The sequence below is a fragment of the Tamandua tetradactyla genome, chromosome 13 (assembly GCF_023851605.1).
Source record: "Tamandua tetradactyla isolate mTamTet1 chromosome 13, mTamTet1.pri, whole genome shotgun sequence".
Classification (NCBI taxonomy): Eukaryota; Metazoa; Chordata; class Mammalia; order Pilosa; family Myrmecophagidae; genus Tamandua; species Tamandua tetradactyla.
Genome location: NC_135339.1, coordinates 5813174 through 5839107, shown reverse-complemented (window position 1 = coordinate 5839107; position 25934 = coordinate 5813174). Strand labels below are relative to the sequence as shown.

The 25934-nt window shown below is 37.3% G+C and overlaps 1 protein-coding gene across 11 annotated transcripts in view; it reads right to left on the bottom strand.

The window, feature by feature from the left end:
* Nucleotides 1–6149: 6149 nt before the first annotated feature.
* Nucleotides 6150–25934, bottom strand: part of PARG (poly(ADP-ribose) glycohydrolase) — a 185652-nt gene continuing 165867 nt past the window's right edge. For 10 of the 11 annotated variants that reach the window (XM_077124627.1, XM_077124628.1, XM_077124636.1 and 7 more), the window contains 3 exons: nucleotides 25429–25534; nucleotides 7947–8075; nucleotides 6150–7249 (listed from right to left, as the gene is read on the bottom strand). In XM_077124627.1, coding sequence (XP_076980742.1) covers nucleotides 7095–7249; nucleotides 7947–8075; nucleotides 25429–25534 — 390 coding nt within the window. In that variant the 3' untranslated portion in view covers nucleotides 6150–7094. Of the gene's footprint in view, nucleotides 7250–7946; nucleotides 8076–25428; nucleotides 25535–25934 lie in introns of those variants that run through there. The other variant, XR_013161355.1, reaches the window with a different exon arrangement.

Below are 25934 nucleotides of genomic sequence, written 5' to 3'. Positions count from 1 at the left end.
TCTACTGTTGTCCACATTTTACTGGTTTGAGTTAAGTGTAGAAATCTTACCTCTCTTTATGTCCTTTTAACCTCCCACATTTATAACATAGTTTTAATTATTTCCTGAGAACCACAATAGACAGTGGTTCAATTATGTTCAAGTCAAACATAATTTAGAAAACTCAAGTATAAGTCCATTTATTTACCTCTTTTTTCTTTTTTTAATCATTTCCTTTCTGTTTGAAGAAGTTCCTTCATTGAGGAACTTCGGCCATTGAGCCGGTCTGAATCTGTGGTGGACTCCAGAAAAGCCATGCCCTTTGATTCTCATTCAGTATTGCTGGGTGGGAGCATTTTGATTGTTTCCATGAAGATGTGACCCATACTGGGTGGTAACTTTTGATTAGATGATTTCCATGGAGGTGTGTCTCCTCCCACTGAAGGTGGAGTTGCTTGCTGGAATCCTTTAAAAGAGGAAACATTTTGGAGAGAGTCCCTTTTTGGTAGAGCCACGTGAAAGCCAGCAGATGCCACCATGTTCGCCATGTGCCCTTCCAGCTGAGAGAGAAACGTTGAATGTCGTTGGCCTTCTTGAACCAAGGTATCTTTTCCCGGATGCCTTAAATTGGACGTGTCTATAGACTTGTTTTAATTGGGACATTTTCTCGGCCTTAGAACTGTGAACTAGCAACTTATTAAATTTCCCCTTTTAAAAGCCATTCTGTTTCTGGTATATTGCATTCTGGAAGCTAGCAAACTAGAACAGCCATTCTTTTAGGGTAGATCTCCTGGCAACAAGTTTTATTTGCTTTTCTTTATCTGAGAATGTCTTTATCCTATTATTATTTGTATCCCTCAATCTTTAAGCATATTTTCATTGGTTGTATTATTGACAATTCTTTTCTTTCAGTACTTGAAAATATTGTGCCACTTTTAGTCTCCACAGTTTCTGATAAGAAATCTGTCATCAACATGAAGTGTTTGAGTTCTAAGTAATTTATTTCTGTCTTCCTGTTTTCAATATATTTTCTTTTTCTTTAGTTTTTAGAAGCTTGACTATGATGTGTCTTCCATGGATTTCTTTGGGTTTATTTCGCTTCTTGAACCTATAGGCTTTTTTCTTGCTAAATTTAGGAAATTTTCAGAAATTATTTCTTTGAGTAGTTATTCAGTCTCATCCTCTCTCTCCTCTACATCTGGAACTCCAATGACAAAAACATTAGATCTCTTAATCTCACATTTCCCTGAGACTCTGTTCCCTTTTCTTTTTTCCAGCCTGTTTTCCCTGTTGTATAGAATGGCTTATTTCTATTATTCTATCGACGTTCACTGATTCTTTCCTCTACCCTCTCTATTCTGTTGATGAGCATATCCATTCGTTTTCAAATGTTCAGTTATTATATTTTCCTGTCCTAAAATTTTCACTTGGTTCTTCTCATATCTTCAATTTCTTTGCTGAGACTTCCTGCTTTCCATTTATTTCAACATGCTCATTGAAGCACTTTTATGAAAGCTGCCCTAAAGTCCTTGAGATAATTCAATATTGTGTCAATGAAGGCTGTTGATTGTCTTTTGTTATTCAAGTTGAGTCGGGGGATCTCCTTGCTACTGCTGGACTGGTGCTGGAGCCCAGGCTCCACTATAGGTATCTGCTGACATAAGCCTGGTGGGAGGGGAAGAGGACCTTGTTACTCCTCATAATGTGTCCTCCACTGACACCGCAGGGGTTGCGTCTGTGTGAATGTGGCTTGTTTTGCTGGGCAGTGGTGAGAGGTCCTGGCTCTCCACCAGGCATCCCTTGACACCAATGGAGAGGGAGGGGAGCCTTGCTATTCCCAGATAGACACAGAAGTCCAGTTTACTCATATGTTCTCCACTCATACAGCACTGGGGAGGGGATCTGCTTACTGTCTGGCTGAGGGAGTAGGGGGTGAAGAAAGGAGGTAGAATTGGGGTTGGAGTACCTTATAACAGTCTAGAGGGTCAAAGTCTGGGTTCTCCAGTCTTTGCTGAGGGGAAGGCCTCAGAATTTTCTTTTGTCTTTGGTGTAGAGTGGTTATTCCATAAAAATTTTGTCTTGCTAGGCTTCCCCTTTCCTGGTCATTTGGCCAGAGAGTGCAGGTTTCTCTTGGGCCTTTTATTGTCTGCACTCAGCATTTCTGGGTTGCTGGCTTCTCCAGAATCCAATCCGGAATATATGAGGCAATAAGAAAATCAAATAAAATCACGACTATCATTCCTTGTTTGCCAAGATCCCTATCCACTCTGCCTTCTTCTCTCCATCTTTCAGCGTTGTCTTGTTTGTTTTATATATATATCCAGGGGTTTTAGGAGCTTTAGCAAGAGGAATATTATTGGGGTGGTGGGTGTGGGTAGAAATATAGAGGAAAATTAAGTAGCCAGGAACATCTTTGATAATTTTGAAGGTGGGTGACAGATATACGAAGGTTCATTATTTTATTTTTGTGTATATCTTAAATTCTCCTTTAAATGAAAAACAGAAAGAAAACCATTCCCTGACCACCAGTCTATGTCACATGATGTAATAATAATATTATAATAATCACAATTTGATTTATACTGACTATCTGTTTTCCTTGCTAAATATGAACTTGACACTCGGGACCAGGTATACCTTAATCACAGTTATAGCTCCAGAATCTAAGAGTGACAGGCATATAGTTGGCACTCAAATTATCGTGTTTCCTCAAATATAAGATGCATTGATTGTTAGACCTTATTTTATGTACCATTAAGAAAAGTTAGCATATGCTAAATTAGGACATATTATAAGTTTTTAGGTGTATCTTAATTTTTGAGATGCTACAATGTGGGGGGAAAAAGTCACTTAAGGATTGATGTAATATATCACCAGTGGAATAAATGAATTTTCTGAAATACTATAAGGTCAAGATCATGGTGCAAATGGTTTCTTACATTTCACTAGCAGATCAGAGTATATTTTTGAAATTATTAAAAATTCTACAAGGAAACTATTTGTTCCCAAATACTGAAATTTTATGCACAAACTTATAGGTTTCAGTTACAAACTTAAGAAAAACTGCAACATTCTGACTTGATGGTCTCTAATTTTTGTACCACCAAGGACAAAAATTTTTTCATTTTTTTAAAAATTTTACCCCCAAGGTCTCCAAATTTTGAAATGTTTCATGTCAACTTCATTTGTTAATATTTCTTTGCCTTTTATCAATTAAATGCATTAAGATTAAGGTGATATAATTACAGCTAAAATAAAAGAAACCTGACTTTTTATTAGCTGTATGGTCTCACTATGGGGAAATGTGACATTTCCACTAGGAAATTACCTTTTAACCTCCAGTGCTACTTAGAGCACACTGAGCAGCAGAATCTGAGTGGCAGGCACTAGTTCTTAGCTTCCTATAACAAGTCAAGAAAGGGCAGTTAAGCCAGCCCATCTGATATCATTATGAGTGAGTCACTTATTTACCCAACTCTCCAACAGAGGAAGTTGTGAAAGGGAGCTCAGCACTGTGCTGAATTGAAAACTATGCAGGGATCTATTCAAGTTTTTTAATTGATAGCATAAAAATTCAACTGGTTCTTCTAAGTTGAATTAGAACAGAATAATGAAAAGAAGATGCTGTTTTGTGGGGTTTTAGAGCACTTGATTTCTCTCTGTGTCTCAGTTTAGAGTTGAGTACAGGGCACAAGTCATTTGTCTTTGCATCCCATGGGATGCTCTGACTGGCCCAGAGAAAGCATTTCTAACTGTCTATTGAAGGTATGATGGGTGGAAGGACAGTGGTTTTTACTTCAGTGGCCAGTAACACCAAGGGCTGGACAGTGGTCCTCAGAACCTTCGACTCATCTTCCCTGCCCCTGATATGAGCTCTCTTGAGGAAAGATGGAAAATAGGAAAAGGGACCAAGCACCAGGAAAACACCACCAAAAAAAAAAAAAAAAAAAAAAAGAGAGAGCAGCATTAAATGTTCTAAGCTCAATTCCAGTGATGGCCAATCTTCAGCCACAGGTTGGGGCAGTAACCCCAGGCTTGAGAGAAGGAAGTACAGATTCAAATCCTCCTTGCATAAGAAAAAAAAAAAGCCATGAACCTGCCCCACCCAGATTGGAGGGGAAAAAATCAGGTGTGAATTATACGGCTGCCTCTCTTCACACCAAGGATGTTTTCAAGAATACAATCTAATTCTTTGCCCGAATATCTTCTTGGATTGGGACAACTTAATCAAAATTTGGTTTTCAAAGCAATATATATAGCTTGGGAAGCAATACTGGCGGGCAGTACCTAGCATAGCAATCATGGAGCTTGGTTAGACCTCCTTTTCAAGCTCTCTTTTAAATAGCAATTTGGGTACACCTGCCATAAAGGTCACTCCAGCCAGCAAGACCACGGATAACTCTCTCAGACGACTGAAGATGCCGTGCTGGTAACTATTCATTCATGATGAAGAATAAGCTGTATCAGGAGTTTGGGAGAGAACAAGAGTGTCCGGGCCTTTGAGCAATCAGATCCCCTACACAGCTGACAGGATAAGTCTTTCAAACTCCTGGAAGTCAAGGAAATTATTCCCTAATCTCAGAGCATGTATTAGCCCATCTGAAAAAAGGGGCTAAAATATGTAAAGCAACTAGATAATACCTAACACAACATCTCCTGATCAACTGGAAAAATAGCTGACATTTACTGAGCACTACCTATATGCGAAACCCTGTGTTCAGTGCTTTACATATTTTGTTTCCTTGTAGGTGTGATTAGCCCATTTTCTAGATGAGTTAACTAAGGCTTCATAAATCAATTTATTTAGACATGATCAAAACATTAGCTAGTGGCATGACTAGCATTTGAGCCCAGCTTCTCTGATTTAAAATCCGATGTCCTTTCTATTACTGCACATTTGCTTCCTTAAACTGCTACTGCATATTTGTGTGAGCTAGAAAGTGAAAAGTGACAGAGCCATATTAAAAATCTAAGAATTCTAAACTAAAAATGTCCTTTTGTGACCTGGTAGATTAAAGAAAGGAAGGGTAAACAACATAAAATGAAACAATAAAGCCCAAAATGGGAAAGAATAAAAAGATGCTGCTTAATTCTCAGAGTAGACACAAATGCTTTAGATGTTCAATTTTTTTATTTTTCTTTTTTGCAGAGATCATTTAAGAAGAAAATAATCAGGTTCTCTCCTCCTTCCTCTCTCCTCAAAAAAAGGGACATTATTTCCTTTCTTGTCCCAATTGATTAAGCTGTCCTACTCCCAAAATGTACTGGGACAAAGAACTAGTCAAGTTTTACTCTTCAAAACTCCTCAACAACAAGAGAGGCAGCTATGCAGACTGCCCAGTCTCTAGCTCTTTTCTGCACCAGGAGAGTGTCTTAGCTTCTGGTCTGGAATATTAGGTGGTGAAAGAACTTGGATTTGATTTCTCTACCATGTGAACTATCCTACACTGTTCATGAAACATTTTAAAGAACTGTTCATTTAGTCTTGGGGCTGGGTAGATGGGTAGAATATGGGGATAGGAAAAATAAGGAAATGAAGATAACCATGAATGCTTAACAAAGGAATAAAATGAGTTAGGAAGAAGAGAGATCTTAGTACCAGAAGAAATAAAGCCAGATTCCTTGGACTCAGCTGATTCAAAAGCTTAGTTACTATGGTAAAGAAGTTTGTCAATGACAAGTAACTGCCTTTCAGTTGTCAAATTCTCTTACCCTCTCAATCCCTAATAAACAAACAGTTACAGATACTGGGTATGGCCCTATTTTTTTTTCCCCTGCCAATAACTTTGGATTATTAACCAAATTTCCTTATTAATAGGATTTGACCTTTATTAGCTTTTCCTGACAGTTTACTATAAACCAGAATTTCAATAATGTGGTTTAGGATTATTTTCGAAGTCCAAATAAGTGCTTTTGTGATTAAACTCTACTCTCAATGAACAGAATTGGTATTGCCTTTCCTTTTAACCTTCAAAGGACATTATTTGTGTTTGCTGACAGTTTTAAATGGACACAATTGTGAATAAAGGATTTTAAACAGAGCCCCTGACGAAACCCTAATCACCTTCTATCATGTTTTACTTAGATTTTTATGTAATTGCACGTAGACATACTTAAAGAATATATATTTATAAATATAAAATATAGATGATATGGGAGTTTCTGACACATGATTTGTTAATAAAAATTTATTAACCGTATAACCTTTGAATATGAGATAAACTTAAATATGTACAAATCAGCATGAAGTTCCCAGTTCCCAAACTTTGGTTATATGAACATGCCTCAAGCACCATGGAACAGACATTAATCCTAATTAAAGAAAAAAAATCCCCCCCAAAACAAAGCAATGCTTCAACTCTCTTAAATCTGTTTTCTTTACAGCATACAAAGAAAATCCCCTGCTATTCTATATTTCCTTCCATCTTGGTCAGTTTCCAAAGATAGAAAAAATAGATAGAAAAAATGATCAGGAGACAAAGGACTGACAAACCATTACAGGTAAAGGTGGTGTCTTAAAATAACCATTGCTGGAAATTATTCTTTTTTTAAATAAGAAACTACCTTAGCTTAGGAGCTTTGTATTAAGTAACATGTATTAAAAAAAAACACCAAACTTAATCTTCAAAATTCATAAACTCAAGCAAATCAATCATGAAAAAATGGGGGTAAAAAGTTCACAGGGAGATCTTTAGTAAACCCAGTTAACCAGATTCTTGAATTTCAACCTATTCCCTAGAATCACTGTCATAAGCTAACTGTAGAGGTAATTTGTATAATATATAAGCATCAAAGAAGAGACCCAATGGGACTGAGTACAATCTTTCATGTGATTTCATAAGAAATCTGATGGGCAAAAAAAAAGAAAATTCAAAAAATGAAGACCGAAATAGAAGAAATGGGAACAAAACATATCTGCATCCATATAAGTCAGCATGGAGGACATGTTAGGTGCACAAACTGAAAATTCCATGTGCAGAAGGGCTTGCATCCTTGATCACAAATGTGGATTATACACACATTTATATTAGGTTAAATCAGTCCAATATTACACCTGACCGTTCAAACAGGCTGTGTCTGATGAGAGGCGGGGACGAGGCTTATTCCCTTGGCTCTCAGGTCTCTGTCCTTTTCCCAGCTTGGTCGGTGTTCTCCGCACAGGCATCCAGCGCATGGTATATGAACGGATACAGCTTGAGATCTGGTCCGGGGGTAGAACAGTTTCTACATTCTTCATTGTAATATCGTAGCAACAGCTTATACACTTCTCCTGGAGAGTAAAAAGGCCAAACCAATTTGTACATTTAGGTGTATGATGAAAAAAACGACAAAAGAACCCTCTAGTTAGATCTTCATCTAAATAGTATTCACTCAAAATTGGCTTTTGAAAACACAGCATGAATTTCATATGCCTGGAAAACTTTCCTGACATAAGGTTAAATAATTTAAAAAGACCTAAAAAAAAAAAACCAAACTACTTAGAGTACATGGATAGAACCAGCTAATACATGGTAGGTGCACTGTTCATGCACTGTTCTAGGAGTTCACAGCAACACTAACTATACACTCAGTTCTCAGAGCAGCAGCCTTTCAAGCCCGGCTGAGATATACTGTGAGCATGCTGGCATGTCTGAGAAACGACTCTAAGTGAGCATATTAAGTTTAAACTTGTCCTTATATGCCTTCCCCCTTTTTATTTTCTAAATATACAGAAGTAAGAACAGACAACTCCAACTTCTTGGCCTTATTTTAATAAGCTGATATACTCATTCAAAAGTGTAGACGGAATTTGTCAGAGTAGAGAAAAAGGACTTGGCAAATGCAGTCCCCTTAAGAGTTTTAGCCTTCCCACCTCAAAGTCACATATTCCTTCTGATCCTGTGTGATTCGTCTGGATTTAGCAAACACTGCTCAGAACAGTGTACAATCCATCTAGATACCAAGTGTCAACACTCGCTCCTACTTACCAACAGTCAGTTTCCGTTCAGTAAGGAAAGTGTGCATGCTGTAAATGTCTCTCATCAATTCCGAGTCCCCAAAGGTGAAATAAACCACATCTCGTTCAGCTGCAGCAGCTGCCAGGATCTGTATTAAGGCTGTGGCAAAGGAAAGACAGAGCTATATTATGACACTTTCAATCAAGAAACCGTTAGCTCTTTCAACCAGCTAAGTTATAGCTGGTGTGCCACAGCCTTTTCCTGGATTAAAGATTTATAAATCCAATATACACGTTATTAGAAACAGTGAATACAGGATGAGCATCAATCATTTAGTTGTGTGACTTTTCAGACAGGCTTCAGAGAACATCATTAAACTTCAGAATTTCCACACAAGCATCTTCCCTGGACCACCAATAAAGGAAGGTACAATGGAGGTAAAAAACAAACAAACAAAAAAATCAAGGCCCTAAGGTGGGATTTTTTCTTCCACCTATATTAACTTGGAAATAAAATGGTTTTTGCTTGTTTGATTTGTTATAATTATTTTGTCTTATTATATAGTCACTGGTCTTTTGCACCACAGGAGGGTCTGATTTTCCCTGGCTGATGCACTCAGGAGGTGCTAGGCTCCTTAAGCCCAAAGGAAGCATTCTCCAACAGGCTGGAGAGCAAACTCCCATCTCTCCTGTGCTCCATCTCCGTCCCCAGTAATGCAACCTAGAGTCAAGGTTACAGTAGATACTGTGCAGTAACCCTCCAGTGTGTTGGGATAGAAAAACAATTAAAGACTACTGTCTCCAGGAATCAAAGTTACAAATGACTGAACCTCGAGTACGCTTCCAAAAATGAAGTTCCTTCAAATGAATCTCAATAGAAAGGATTAAGTTTAAATAACAAAACTGAATATAGTTATAATAAATGCTCTTTTGCTAGTTATGTATCTTTTCTTTAATAAAAGAGGAGGTGGAAACAAATTAAAATATTATGAACTAGGAACTTTAGTGTGTTACACATTGGTAGGAATGTAAAATGGCGCTGTTGCTATGGAAAGCAATACAGTGGTTCTCCAAACAGAGTTAAACAGAATTATCAAATGACCTAGCAATTCCACTCCTATGTAAAATGGAAATAGGGACTCAGATGCTTATACACATATGTTCCCAGTGGCATTATTCACAGTAACCAAAATGCAGAAACAACCCAAGTGTCCATCAACAGATAAATAGATAAATAAAATGTGGTGTATAAACACAATGGAATATCATTCAGCTATAAGAAGGAATGAAGTTCTGAGACATGATGCAACATGGATCAACCTAATTTTATTTATTGAACCTAATTTTATTTATTGAAAACATTAACTGAAATAAACAAAGAATATAAGGGCTATTATTATACAATGTCACATATGGGATATCTAGAAATAGCAAATTTATAGACAGAAAGTAGATTACAGGGTACCAGGGAATGGGGGAGGGGGAAAAGGGAGAAGAATAAAAAAAAAACAGTGAATATAGTATCAGTCAATATATAACAAACACTATATTACTAACTGTGAAACTTTGTCTAAAATAAATGTATACTTCCTAAACTTAAAAAAAAAATTATGGAGTGTGCTGGTTTGAAAGGATGTATGTGCCCTAGAAAAGCCACATTTTAATCCTAATCCCATTTTGTAAAGGCAACTGTTTCTTCTAATCCCTATTCACTACTGCATGTTTGAAACTTTTAATTAGATCATCTCCCTGGAGATGTGACTCAATAAAGAGTGGTTGTTAAACTAGATTAGGTGGAGAACAAGAGAGAAAGTCAAGAAAGTCAGAGAGAGTAGAGAAGAATGACATAGACACGAGAAGCAGAGAGTCCACCAGCCAGCAACCTTTGGAAATGAAGAAGGAAAATGCCTCCCAGGGAGCTTCATGAAACAAGAAGCCAGGACAGAAAGCTAGCATATGACCCCATGTTCACCATGTGCCCTTCCAGATGAGAGAGAAACACTGACTGTTTTTGCCATGCGCCATCTCACCTGAGAGAGAAACCGTGAACTTCATTGGCCTTCTTGAACCAAAGTATCTTTCCTTGGATGCCTTAGATTGGACATTTCTATAGAACTGTTTTAATTGGGACATTTTCTCAGCTTGAGAACTAGAAACTAGAAACTTATCACAGTCCCCTTTTTAAAAGCCATTCCATTTCTGGCATATTGCATTCCAGCAGCTAGCAAACTAGAACATGGAGAAACATTTATGTATAGTTTTGACTTTTGGGAGCATGTTAAAAAATATTGTATATATTCAAAAAACAAAATTAAAACAGTAAAAATGAGACTGGGGAATGAACCTGTACTTGAAAACAAATAAACCCAATTTTATTTCAAATGAGTAACAAAACTATACTAAAGGGAGAGGGAAAGAGAAAGGAAAAAAGAAAGAACTAACGCAAGTAACATAAGCACAGTATCTGACTATATACTTTCAGTCTTGGGCAAGGAGGAAAGAATTGTAAACAATACCCCAACTCTTTTTACTAGGTTTGTTTATTGTAGTAGTTCAGACAATGCAGTTAGGAAATGCATTAGAGGATTAAACAAATGAATGGATGTACTGATGTTGCTAAGAGCAAGGGTTCTTCAGAGTGGGAAAAGGGACATACAAAGACAGAATGGGGAAAGACAAATCAGAATTATGTGGAGATGGATGGAAACTGAAGGTGTTGTGTGCACTCATGATTTCTCTAATAATATTTGTATGTGTGTATGTGTATGTGCATGTAGAAGCATGTATCTCCCAGCTTTGTCTGCTAAAAGGGCCAAAAAGCAGACATCCCAAAAGCAAAGAGCACACCTAGTGTCTTGGTCTCTAATCCCATCTCCCCTCAAAAGGTACTGGGTTCCTCAGGGAAACAGTCAATTCTATGGTTGGACAGGACAGTATGAGACATGCCTAGAATGTCCTGTTATACCTGAAAGTAAAGAAGTGCTCAAAAAAAAAGATGGGAGAAAAACTAAGGGGAACTTGTCAGAAGGATACAGAAGCCAGTTTGATGGAGCTTCCACTAGCTCTGGGACAATTTGAGCACCAAAATATTAAGTGTGGTGATCAATTACAAACCACTGAAAAAATACTGAATTCAGGAGTCCATACTGATAACAGATAATTAAAGGGAGAGAGGGAGGGCTCTTGCTTATAATAGAGTGCCAAGAACTAACTGCTATTTATGGAAGAAGTGCCAGAAATGGAAAATCATCTTTTTGCAACCATCATGATAAAGACTGAATCAGGCAAAAATCATTAAAGGATGCTAAACATAGGGACAAATTCTGTCTTAAAGTGTCTTCCCACAGATCACTTATTAGTTGCAATGGAGATAACTCAATAATTATGTGTGGGTAAATTTGAGATAAAAACTCATTAATCATGTGTGGGTAAATCAGGCTACACTTCGACTGGGTGATCAAAACTAACATCACTAGTGGGATCAGAGGGCCGTTCTGTCACTGAGGGCATACTCTTGGAGCCAAGCTCAACAGAGCTGCCAAAAAGAGGTTGGATTTTAAGTGATCCTAATAAGAGAAAAATAAAATGTAAAAATAATTCACATTACATTCTTGATCTCACATCCGTTTCTGTCTTGGCCTACTGTGTAAATAACCGTGAGCTGGCCAGTTGTGACCAAGAGACAGAAGGCCTGAGTCCCAAGCTACTCTCATGCTGGCTTTCCAGCTCTGTAACCCTGGCCTCATTTTTCCGAGCTGGGCAATAAAAAGACTGAATTGGATGGGACACTGAGGGCCTCCAGCTCTGATGCTGTGAGAAGGACACATCGTTTGCACAGTGTTCTGACGGAGAACGTATAACACAGGACAAAGAACACTCTTCTCTCAAAAATGCCAATGCCAGAGGAGATAAAGAAAGGCTGTGGAAATACTCCAGATTTAAAAAGGAGGCTAAGGGAGTGCAAGGGTAGTTCAGAGATAGAATTCTCACCTCCCATGCGGGAGACACGGGTTCGATTCCCCACCCGTCCTCAAAAAACATAAAAATTCAACAAATGGTGCTGCAATAATGGGATACACACATGGAAAAAGAATGAAACGTGACCCTGCCATACAGCATACAAAAAAAATGGAGGCTAAAAGATGTGACAATTCCTGATCCTAGATGGGAAGCTGTGTGAGAAGAGAGAAATGATATAAAGGACGTTTATTAGGTCATCTGACAAAACTGGAATATGGGTAATGGGTTAAAGTATCATATAAACAAATGTTTATGAATTTAATAACTTTATTGTTATAACTTTAACTATATTTATGTAAGAAAATATTTTATTCTTAGGATATACACATTGAAGTATTCAGGAAAAAGGATATAATGTATGTAACAATCTGAAAAGGTTTCAAAAAATTGTGTGTGTATATATACATAAAAGGAGGTGTATTATTGTAACTTTTTGTAAATTTGAAGTTATTTTCAAATAAAAAGTTTTAAAAAATTGTTGAGGAAGGAAAAACATTTTTTATAAAGTTAAAATGGTAAATTCGAAATAGCTGAGTATTCCCCAGATTTGGAAAATAATCTATGACAGAATAATATATGTGGAATTCTGAAACATTACCAAAATATTTTCTAATTTCCAGACTAATATTTATTGAGTAACCACAACATGTGAGGTACTGTGAACAGGCCTCATTAATCTCACAGTCTGAAAGTAATTAATCTCAAGATAGAGTTAAGTTTTAATTAAAACTGCTCAACCAATCTATGCATCATATTAAAGCTTCAGCACACCCAATTTTAAAAGGTTTGTTATTAACCTAAACTACATGTAAAAATGGAAACTAATGAATTATCATCTTCCTCAACTAAGAGGGATCATTTCTTACCTTTTAGGGAAAATGAGAAAACTTGTTTTAGTTATTAAAAAATTAAAAAAAAAAGACTTTTAAAAAAAGACTAAAGAAAAGTCCTTTTAGTTCTATTTTCTCATTACATACCGAAATCCTAGATCACTGGCCATTTGCCATTTATGAAAATGAAATATTAACAAAAACATTTAAAATGTATCTCCTTAATATAATTTATTTACAAAATGCTCCACAGGCCGTTCTGTCACGGAGGACATATTCTTGGAGCCAAGCTCAACAGAGTTAAACAGAATTATCAAATGACCTAGCAATTCCACTCCTATGTAAAATGAAAACAGGGATTCAGATGCTTATACACATATATTCCCAGTGCCAAAAAGAGGTTGGATTTTAAGTGATCCTAATAAGAGAAAAATAAAAAGTAAAACCAATTCACATTACATTTTTTTTAATTTTTTTTATTAATCAAAAAAAAGAAAAGAAATTAACACAACATTTAGAAATCATTCCATTCTACACATGCACTCAGTAATTCTTAGTATCATCACACAGATGTATGATCATCATTTCTTAGTACATTTGCATCGATTTAGGAAAAGAACTAGCAAAACAGCAGAAAAAGATATAGAATGTTAATATAGAGAAGAGAATTAAAATAATAATACTAATAAAAATATATATATATATAAAGGAAAAAGAAAAAAACAAAAACAAAGGATACAAACAAACAAACAAATAAAAAACTATATTTCAGGTGCAGCTTCATTCAGTGTTCCAACCTAGTTACATTACACTTAGGTATTATTGTGCTGTCCATTTTTGAGTTTTTGTATCTAGTCCTGTTGCACAGTCTGTATCCCTTCAGCTCCAATTACCCATTATCTTACCCTGTTTCTAACTCCTGCTGGTCTCTGTTACCAATGATATATTCCAAGCTGATTCTCGAATGTCGGTTCACATCAGTGGGACCATACGGTATTTGTCCTTTAGTTTTTGGCTAGACTCACTCAGCACAATGTTCTCTAGGTCCATCCATGTTATTACATGCTTCATAAGTTTAGTCTGTCTTAAAGCTGCATAATATTCCATCGTAGGTATACGCCACAGTTTGTTTAGCCACTCGTCTGTGGATGGACATTTTGGCTGTTTCCATCTCTTTGCAATTGTAGATAATGCTGCTATAAACACTGGTGTGCAAATGTCCATCTGTGTCTTTGCCCTTAAGTCCTTTGAGTAGATACCTAGCAGTGGTATTGCTGGGTTGTAATCCATTCTGCCAGTCTATGTCTTTTGATTGGGAAATTCAGTCCATTAACTTTTAGTGTTATTACTGTTTGGATAATATTTTCCTCTACCATTTTGGCTTTTGTATTATATATATCATATCTGATTTTCCTTCTTTCTACACTTTACTCCATACCTCTCTCTTCTGTCTTTTCGTATCTGACTCTAGTGCTCCCTTTAGTATTTCTTGCAGAGCTGGTCTCTTGGTCACAAATTCTCTCAGTGACTTTTTGTCTATAAATGTTTTAATTTCTCCTTCATTTTTGAAGGACAATTTTGCTGGATATAGGAGTCTTGGTTGGCAGTTTTTCTCTTTTAGTAATTTAAATATATCATCCCACTGTCTTCTAGCTTCCATGGTTTCTGCTGAGAAATCTACACATAGTCTTATTGGGTTTCCCTTGTATGTGACAGATTGTTTTTCTCTTGCTGCTTTCAAGATCCTCTTTCTCTTTGACCTCTGACATTCTAACTAGTAAGTGTCTTGGAGAACGCCTATTTGGGTCTATTCTCTTTGGGGTGCGCTGCACTTCTTGGATCTGTGAATTTAGGTCTTTCATAAGAGTTGGGAAATTTTCAGTGATAATTTCTTCCATTAGTTTTTCTCCTCCTTTTCCCTTCTCTTCTCCTTCTGGGACACCCACAACACGTATATATGTGCGCTTCATATTGTCATTCAGTTCCCTGATCCCCTGCTCAAGTTTTTCCATTCTTTTCCCTATAGTTTCTGTTTCTTTTTGGAATTCAGATGTTCCATCCTCCAGTTCACTAATTGTAGTTTCTGTCTCTTTAGATCTACCATTGTAGGTATCCATTGTTTTTTCCATTTTTTCTTCTTTGTCCTTCACTCCCATAAGTTCCGTGATTTGTTTTTTCAGATTTTCTATTTCTTCTTTTTGTTCATCCCATGTCTTCTTCATGTCCTCCCTCAGTTTATTGATTTGGTTTTTGAAGAGTTTTTCCATTTCTGTTCGTATATTCAGCATTAGTTGTCTCAGCTCCTATATCTCATTTGAACTATTGGTTTGTTCCTTTGACTGGGCCATATCTTCAATTTTCTGAGTGTCATCCATTATTTTCTGCTGATGTCTGGGCATTTGATCAGATTTCCCTGGGTGTGGGACCCGGCTGGTTGAAAGGTTTTTCTGTGAAATCTCTGGGCTGTTTTTCTTTTCCTGCCCAGTAGGTGGCGCTCATGGCGCTCGTCTGTCTGCGGGTCCCACCAGTAAAAGATGCTGTGGCTCCTTTAACTTGCCAATCCGAATCTCGCAGTCAGCCTGGGAAACCGTGCATGGATGGGGGGTTGCCGGCCGCCACGGCTTGGGGGAGTGCCGGTCCAAATTGCCCAGCTGGCCCGAGAAGCCAAGCGTGGCGGGAGGGCTCCACTCTCCAACGTTCCCAGTCAGACCGGGGAGCCACGTGCATGGAGGGGACCCCAGTCGCCAGCCTCCCCAGCCGGGAAAACGCGCGCCCTTCGGGTATCTCACCGCAGCGGATTCTCCCTGCCCGTTCAGCCGTTCCAGAATGGGGTACGCTGTCTTTTTGGTCTCTGTCGTGGCTCCGGGAGCTGTTTCGTATTGTTTCTGTTTCTTTAGTTGCTGTTCTGGAGGAGCTCAATAAAGTCTTTTAATCTCACATTACATTTTTGATCTCACATCCGTTTCTGTCTTGGCCTGCTATGTTAATAACCACATGTTGGCCAGTTGTGACCAAGAGACAGAAGGCCTGGGCCCAAGTCACCCTCATGCTGGCTTTCCAGCTCTGTGACCTTGGCCTCACTTCTGAACTGGGCAATGAAGAGACTGAATCAGGTGGTCCCCAAACACATTTCAAATTCAGAATACTGTGATCTCTAATATAATTTTCTCTTCACACTGGATTTTAGACTATAAATACACAAATGAAATTTCCAGAAGGATAAACCAATCTTAACCCTAGATACACAGTAATCATTACCCAAAATAATTTTTAACACAACTCTCTTCAGACCCTCATAATCTACAAAATCTTGAAGATCTCTGCAAATCTAGAGAATTATGCTGCATGATTTAAGTTAGCTCTCTTGCATCACAGGTTAGATGAGAATAAATCACAAACCTAATAATGTATGTGGACTGACTCCAAGCATCATATAAAAGCATTAAATTCTAACTTCAAGCACAACTAGGTGCCAAAATAATCACTTAAATTAACCTGCAGGGAGCTTGGTTTTAATTTTCTTTTTGGCATTGATGTTAAGCTATGAAGAAAATACAAATAAATGTGACTAACATAAAAACAAAAATTCATATAGGGCCCTGTTGCAAGATAAGCCAAACAAAACCTGGGTAACATGATAGCTGCTCATACTCCAGGTGTGGTCTGTGGACTTTGGCATGACACATTAGTGTCTGCAGCTAATACTGAGCTCTTAGAGCATGCTGACACCATCCCAGCTTTATAAGCATGAGCTCAAGATTTACAAGTACTAATTTATTTAATACTTAGAAAACTCGAATAATAAGGTAATTATTGGTATTATCTCCATTTTAAAAACAGAGAAATTTAAGCCCCCAAAGGCTAAGTAATTTGTCCAGGGTAGCAGAGCCAGAGGTCATGGAACAGAAACTGGAAGGCAGGTCTGACTCAAGACCTCTTGACCAACACACTGCAAGCTGCTGTTCCAACTCACTCTGCTCTGCTCCAAGTTAACTGTTTCCTGAAAGTTGTCTATTATTTAAAAGCTTACTGGAAGGAGGCTCAAATAACATCCACTCGAAAGGACTACTGATGTCCTTCTAATGATACCCAGGTCTTGTGTGAGCTCTAACCTCCTGAACTACCTTGAAAGCCAAGCACTGCCCCTACTCAGCAAAGGCTTTCCTCTGGTTTCCACAATAAGGCATGACTCAAGCCCTCCCTTTAGTCTCTTATTGGGCTTGCTGTTCCCTGTCCACTGTTAGTCCTTACCCTATTTGTCCCCTCTCCTTTATACCATCACTACATATATTACTGAAGGCTCAATCTTTGGTGCTGAGCTGCTTTAAATTCACTCTCTCTTCAAGAATTCAACCACCATCTCTAGAATGGCAACTCCTAAATCTATACCCAGATACAGGGTTTATACCCTAACAATGAGAATAGTATTAGCAGTTGTAACAATAATAGGGAAGAATACATATTGGTTTCTAAAGCAGACAAGACCCAGTTTGAAAGTTGGTTCTGACACTTACTAGTTTTTACTCTATAAACCATGGCTTCTCTATCTCAAAAATGGTGCCACACCCAGAGAACCTCTTTTGTTGCTCAGATGTGGCCTCTCTCTCTAAACCGACATGTCAAGTGAACTCATTGCTCTGCCCCCGAAACCCTACCACCCACCCCCACACGTGGGACATGACTTCCAGGTTGAGCCAGGACTCAGCATCAGAGGATTGAAAACAACTTCTTGACCAAAAGGGGGAAGAGAGAAATGAGAAGAAATAAAGTGTCAGTGGCTGAGAGATTTAAACAGAGTTGAAAGGTTATCCTGGAGGCTATTGTTACACATTATACAGATATCCCTTTTTAGCTCACGTGTATTGGAGAGGCTAGAGGGAAGTATCTGAAACTGTAGAGCTGTGTTCTAGTAGCCATGTTTCTTGAAGATGATTGTATAATGCAGCTTTTACAATGTGACTGTGTGATTGTGAAAACCTTGTGTCTGATGTTCCTTTTATCTAGGATAGGGATAGATGAATAAAAAAATGGATAAAAAGTAAATAATAGGAAGGACAAAATAAATTGGGTAGATGGAAATACTAGTTGTCAGTGAGAGGGAGGGGTAAAGGGTATTGCATGTATGAGTTTTTTCTTTTTTCTTTTTCTAGAGTGATGTAAATGTTCAAAAAAATTATAATGGTGATGAATACACAACTATGTAATGATTTCATGAGCCATTAATTGTACAGCATGTATGGAATGTTTGTATGCTAAGAATGTTTTCATTTGTATATTAAGTTTTATCAATTAAAATATTTGAAAAAAATGGGGTTACAAATGGGAGAGTATCTGTTCAAACTAAATGAGAAAATGCAGTGATTCTTAGATCTGGTTGATCATCAAATCCTAGATGGTTAAAAAAAATTCCTAAGGCCATTTTCCAGATCTGCTAACTCAGTAGCCTCTCCAGACTGCTGGTAACAAACATGCACTTACTCTAAACCTTTGAATGCCCACTTTCATACCAGACCACATTCTATCTGGCACTGGGGCCACAGAAGAGGAAAATACAGCAATGCTAAGGAAGGAATCTTCTGACTCTAGGTATAGGAGCAAGGCTGGGAGATGAGGAATGTGATGAGTTCTAACAGAGGAAGCAAAGGGAAAAGGAACTAGTGCAAGACACATTGAGGTAGGCTGCCTGATTATATTCTTCCACCTTTGATTTTTTAGTGATAATCACCCCTTCCCCACCTCTACAACCACACCTCCCACAAATCTGGCCAAAGGGGCAGGCTAGGCCAACCACAGTGTAGTAGAAGATGGTCTACCTATATAGTCCAGATTCCAGTCTTTCTTTGATTAGTGATTTTTCTGTATTTAGCTATTTTGATTCCAAAACAGCAAAGTAACTAGTAAAGATAATATTTGTATTTGATATAAATGGGATATAAGATAATGGAAGAAAATAAATGCATAAAAATTTTCTATATCTTGGGAAATTCTTCATTATAATATAAATGTCATAGAAATCAACTGGAAACCCTCTTAATCTCATTAGGGGATGTGCCCAGTGCTGGCTGATTCCCTAGTTACAATAACTTGGCCCTAGGGATGGGAAAGTGATTCAAGTCAGTTAAGTATTTCTATAGAATTTAAAAAACTCAAGAGAGTCCGTCTTTCCTTTTGGGCCACCCAACTACAATGCTGCAAGCCTGGAGCCATTTGGTCCTGTTTCTTGACATGCAGAGAAACCTTGATAGAAACAGAAGAGAACCTGCTAGAAACAGGAAGCTGAGGAACCAGCACACACAGACTAGAGGGAGCATTTGATTCCCTTAACCCCTGAGACCAACCTATCCTGCTTTACTCAGTCACATTAGCCAAGAGGCCCCTTGCAGGCTTAAACTATGAACCACAGAACTTGTGTGTGAGTGTGTGAAAGCGTGTGTGTGTGTGTCTATGTGTGTGCGCGTTGGGGGGCGGGTGCTGAGGGAGTTCTAAGGTTTCGCTGGAGTGCAGTCTTAAACATACAGAAGAAATTAGCCAGATAGAAGTTTCAGAAAAATGTTAAAAAATGCTTGTGAAAGGTACATGAGGTTGTTAAATAAATTGGTTACATAGAAACTCAATGAGCATATATTATTTGCAATTCACTTTTAGGCCCTGGAGGTAGTGAATAGGATTAGAAATCAGAATGAACAAGACTACAACATCAAGATACCTTCAAATAAGGCTAAATTATCAACAACATGATCTTTTTACAAGTCAGATAACACACTATTGATATATATATATATATATATATATATAAACAACTGAAAGAAATGCATGGAGAAATCGACAAAAACATAGTAGAAGAGAGAATTTTAAGCACCACTCAGTCCTTGACAAAGGAAGCAAATAAAAGCAATAAAGCAAGATAAAATCAGAAGAACAGAAGGTCTGATTTAATAGGTAAAGAACCTAATAGACATATAATATAGTAAACTTTGGTATACATACTTTCAGTGCCTATATAATATCTACAAAAATTGACTATGTTAGGCCACAAAGAAAGCTAGAAAGGTTAGTATCTTCAAAGTAGAAATAATATCTTTGATTTCAATGCAAAAAATTAGAAGGAAGAGATAAAGGAAACACATTTTTAAAAAACTCAAGCATTTAGAGATTTAAAAAGTATCTCCTAAAAATCTCATGGGTCAAAGTAAGGATCAGGTGCCTGGAGCTTCATGGTACATTTCAGGCAGAAGCCTTCCTTGTAGCATCTGCTGAGATAGACGTAGACAGCTGCAAACAAACAAAAAACAACAAACTGTTCCACCCCTAACAAGACACAATAATCTGAAAGTTGTAACTTTTACTGAGTCTACCAGAGAGCTAGTGTGATACCCTTCTAAGAAGAGATGAGATACAAGTATTGTTTCACCTACGGCAGAGCATGGAAAAAAGTGGCCATTTTACAAATGGGTAAGAATAAATCAGTTAAAATTTCAACAAAATTTTAAAAGCCAAGTGTAAGCTAAGGGGTGAATTTAGAATAGCTAGGAGTTCCCAGAAACAAGGGGAGTTCATGCTCATTCAAAAGTTCTTTCCTCCCAGGGTTGTGGACCTTTCTGGCAACATGAGACAGAAATCCTAGAATGAACTGAGACTCAGCATCAAAGGATTGAGAAAAACCCTAGAATGAGCTGAGATTCAGCATCAAGGGATTGAGAAAACCTCCACCAAAAGGGGGAAGAGTGAAATGAGACAAAGTGTCAATGGCTGAGAGATTCCAAACAGAGTCGAGAGGTTATCCTGGAGGTTATTCTTATGCATTAAGTAGACATCATCTTGTTATTCAAGATGTAATGGAGAAGCTGGAGGGAACTGCCTGAAAATGTAGAGCTGTGTTCCAGTAGCCATGTTTCTCGAGGATTACTGAATAATGATAAAGCTGTCACAATGTGACTGTGTGATTATGAAAACCTTGTGTCTGATGCTCCTTTTATCTACCTTGTCAACAAACGGGTAGAACATATGGAATAAAAATAAGTAATAGGGGGAACAAATGCTAAAATAAATTTAGTTTGAAATGCTAGTGATCAATGAAAGTGAGGGGTAAGGGGTATGGTATGTATAATCTTTTTTTTCTGTTATTGTTTTATTTCTTTTTCTGAATTGATGCAAATGTTCTAAGAAATGATGAATATGCAACTATGTGATGATAGAGAATTATTGAATATATGTAGAACAGAACTATATGTTAATGTTTTTGTTTGTTCTTAATTTTTTTTAATAATAATAAAAAAAAGTTCTTTCCTGCAGGGGTCCCAGGGAGAAGAACAGGGACTGGGCAGGAGAGGAACAGCTCCTTCGGGACAGGTAGAAAGGCTTTCTCTTTTCCAGTCTCTTCTTCCTTACACTCTGGTTCCAATGGTCTAGGTGAAAGTCCACTGCCTGTTGAGGAGGAGGAGAAGCAAATCCTGTTTGCCGTGGAGTGAAGTGAGGGTAGGATACCCTCTTGCTGCTAGGACACAAGCAAAAGTCCACTGGTGGTGGGAGAGGGGTAGAAGCAAAAACCCTCTGACCCTAAGGGTGAACTATGAACTATAACACAAAGCGAAGGTCTGCTATGTTAGAGACGGGGCATGAAATGAAACCCTCTAACAAGTGAGTTCTGCAAGGCAGCAGGATATAAGGTCAATATAAAAAAATTAACTGCATTTCTTTATAGTACCAATGAACAACTGGAATTTGAAATAAAAAAGTACCATATATAACAATAGCAAAACACATGAAGCATTTAGGGATAAACATGCATACAAGAGCTGTACACAGAAAACTACAAAATACTGAGTAGAGAAATTAAAGACCTAAATGAAAGGAAAGATTCACTGTTTATGGATAAGCAGACTTGACATTAAGCTGTCAATTCTCCTCCACTGACATAGAAGTTCCAACAGACTTTTCTGGAGAAAACGACATACTGATTCTTAAATTTATATGGAAAACAAAGGAAGAGAACAGATAAAACAATTTTGAAAAGAACAAAGTTGAAGGACTTATCCTATATGATTTCAAGATACTGAAATCTACAACTACAGTAATCAAGGCTGTGTGTTACTGAGGTAAGGACAGACATACAAGGGGAGTGGAACAGAATAGAGTCTAGAAGTTAGTTTCACATATATGGCCAATTTATTTTCAACAAAGATACAAAGTAATTCAAAGGGAAATGAATCTTTTAACAAATTGAACCCTTACCTCACACCACACTCAAAAGTGAACAAGAACTGGTTTACAGACCTATGTGAAAAAATTATTAAAATTCTTCGCTGCTTTCAGGGCTGTCTCCTGTCTGAACCTTCCCCACGGGAGGGGTGAAACCCAACTCAGGTGGAATCCCTCTCTCAAGGAATTCAGACCCCAGGGCGTGGCAATTTGAAGCCATTAAAACCAGCCTACAACCTCTCCTCTGTCTCCACCACGTCCCCAGCAGGGAGTGTCTGCCAAAGTTAAAGGAGCCACAACATCTTTTGCTGGTGGGACCTGCAGGCAGACAACCACCACATACTGGGCAGGATAAGAAAAACATGAAAATGTTTTGATAAGGTTTTTTATTACAAAAACATATGCTCACAACAAAAAAATACAGATAAAAATAAAACTTCTACACCACCCACCTAGAAACAACCATACTTAATCTCTGCACACAAACAGATGAACAGAGAGAACCTCAAATTTAGGTGGGATGTTTTATATTCATAACTTGATTTTTAAAATGGTTTATTTGGCACATACTTTGGTAATAGTCCAAGAATATCTTTCCACGTTACTAGCCATATCTCTGCAAAGGTTTCTAATGGCTGTATAATATTCCATTGCACAGATGTACCTTAATTTCTTTCTTTTCAATATCATAACTTCAATAACCAGTCTCCTACTGAAGGACATTAATGAATGCTTTTAATTTTTAAATGATTATTCAAGGTAATAATGAGAGGATGTTGTCAAAAAGCCACTGCAGAGTTTCAAAAATTGTCTGAGAAAATGAATTACGTAATGGAAATCTTTGAATGCTATGCGTGCCAGTCTCCAGAGGAAGCAAAGCTGTAGTCTGAAAGAAAGGCTTTTATGCTATAAAGAAAATAAAGCAATACATTTATAAAGCTTCTCAAATTGTCCATCAAAGATGACCAAGGCTTATGGCAGACCTGGTTCATGGATTGATGACATGAATCTAGTCATTCATTTTACTTAAGAGAAAAACAGAAAAAAGCGACTGTCATAAGATCAATAAGCCCAGAAGCGAAAAACAGGTTTTCTCAAACAAATTTAGGATGACAAAGAATATCATAAAATAAAAAACAGAAATTCTTTCTTTTATAGGCTTTCAAAAAAATGAAAAAAAAAGCACTGGCAGGTTTTGTTTTTAAACTTGAAGAAAATGTGGGTGAAATCTTAAGAATGAGGGGATAGGAAGATTTTTCTAAGCACACCACAAAAATTTGAATACATACAAATGAACTCTATATGGCAACAACCCAACAGGTAAAATAAATGAAAAGCAACAAAATGGCAGTTTTAAATGATTAATATTTCTTAATAAATAGTTATTTGCCAGTAAAAAAGCAAAACTACTTCCCAAGATATGGATAGGAGATGTAAAAAGCAATTTGCAAACCAAATAAAAATAGCTGTTAAATAGATGAAAACTGTTGAAGCTCAGAAAAATTTTAAAATATTGACAAAATTCTATTTTAGTGAAGTTGCTCAAGCAAGGAGCACATAAACTATGATAATCCTTGTCCTTCAGAAGGGTAATCTGCAAGTAGTATCAAAATATAAAGTTTGGATATCTGTGCTGGTTTGAAACTGCTGTGTACCTCAGAAAAGCCATGTTCTTTAACCCTGATTCAGTATTGCTGGATGGGATCTTCTGATTAAGCTGTTTCCATGGAGATGTGTCTCCACCCAATTCAAGGTAGGATATCTTACTGGGGTCCTTTCAGAGGGAACCACTGTGGAAAAACCTTCTGAGCCCACACAGCCAGAGACTTGGAGACACAGAAAGGAAATGGCCTTGGAGAAGTCTTTTGAAATGAGAGGCTTGGAGAGAAAGCTAGTGGAAGACAACATGTGCGTTCTCAGCTCACAGAGGTCTTTCAGACATATGTCTTCCTTGAACCAAGGTATCCTTCTCTGAATGCTTTAGTTTGGACATTTTTATAGCCTTCTTAGAACTGTAAACTTGCAACTTAATAAGTTCCCTTTTTAAAAGCCGTTCTACTTCTGGTATATTGCATTCTGGCAGCTTTAACAAACCAAAACAATATCCTTCTATTTGAGTCATTTATCTTGCTTTTAGGAATTTACCCCATGAAGGAAATAATATATAATTATATAAAGTTTAATTATATACCATAGTATTGTTTATAATATAATATAAAGCAAACTCAGCTTTCTATCATTGGAGAATTGGTGAAATAAATTACAGTAAATATGGACACAGAATAGAATAACATGTAGTTATTAAAAAATATTGACAGTGGCTCTACATTTATTCATTTTGAAACCTACCCATGACAGTAGAGGGTCTTTAAACAGAGGAGTTTAGAGAATTACAATAATATGTGATATGATCTCACTAATTTAAAAAGGCTCTATAGAATATTCACAGAGGCATCAGAAAGCATGTTTGCCAAAAAGTTAACAGAGAATTCAGGTGATTTTTACATACTTTATCGTATTTTTCTGGGTTTTTAAAAAGCAATAAATGTTTCACTTTTACAGAAATAATAAAAAGCTTTTTCTAAAAAAATGGGGGGGGGGCAATATTACATCACAGACTCAACTCTTCTAGTCCCAACGAGATGGATTTCATCTATATCTAGTTTAGCCATCAAAACCAGCTGACTGTTTCATGTATGCTTTCATTGTTATTTTGGTAACAATGGTAATGATACAATGCTATTTTGTACAACTACTTGCAAAAATAAAGCAATAAAAATAACATTAAAAAAATAAATCTGGCAATGGTAAATGGCCAATAGGTTTGATGATTAGGTTTTGTGAATTTTTCACTATAAACAATAATGCGCAAAAACAGTTTCTCCTCTTGGGTAACCAAATGCTCCCTACTCTGTGCTGTTCTGTAGCTCCCCAGACCGTCCTCCCACAGCCCTGAAGACCTCTGTTCAAGCAAGCACTCACTACCATGAGCTACATTTGCCAAGGCCTCTCTCTCATATGTGGACTATGAACCCCAAAGTGGAATCATATCTTATTCATCTTTGAATTCTTAGAGCTTTCTACAGTGCCTAGAAGTTAGCAGATGCCTCAAACATTTGATGAGTAAGTCAATGAAACAGCTCTGTCCATAAAAATCATTTCAGTTAAGAAGAACACTTGATTGGGTGCTTCGGTGTGAAATTCCTCAGTAATTTTGGTCTTCTGACCTTTCTCTATTCAATTAAATACTGTGCCTAGTAGATCACAGAGTTAAGCAACCTATGCAGGGAAATAGCAAGTGAAAAATTCCTTTAAACACCAATGAGAAAAAAAAGGAGGATGGTGTCAAATATTCTTTTTCTTTTTCTCAGATCTTTGTGATATCTTATAACAGAATATCACACATTGGGTTTGAGTAACTTTTCCGCAATGAGATTCCTTGTCTAGAGCAACTTGCTCACTTACCTTTTAATCTAGAATCACCTCCAAAGGCACCACAGCCCCAGTTTCCTGTGGCCACTGCAGAAAGATTCTCTGAAGAAACCCCAGGACGGAGAAATCCACAGTAAGCCTGCAGGATAAAGGAAACATCAAAGCACGAGTTACTAGACACTAACAGTATTTCCGATGCACTAGCATCAGTTTCATAAGCAAACTTCTTTCTCTCCCTCTCTTTTCCTTTTTGTTCTTGGGGGCCAAAGCAGACAGAAAGACAGAGAGAAAAGCCTGAGTACAAGAGAAGAAGTAAGAAATAATGCGTTCTAATATGTATTTGTATTGAGGCTGGGCAAGACATGTTTTAGTTTCTTTTTCTGATTTAAAGGAACATAAATGTAAATACCAGATATACTTCAAGAACCAATGGGATCCCAATTCCAAACTACCATGAACTAAAATGGAAGAAAGACACTAAAAAAACCTGTTTTGGGGAGGTCTTTTTTTTTTTCTTTTTGCATGGGCAGGTACCAGGA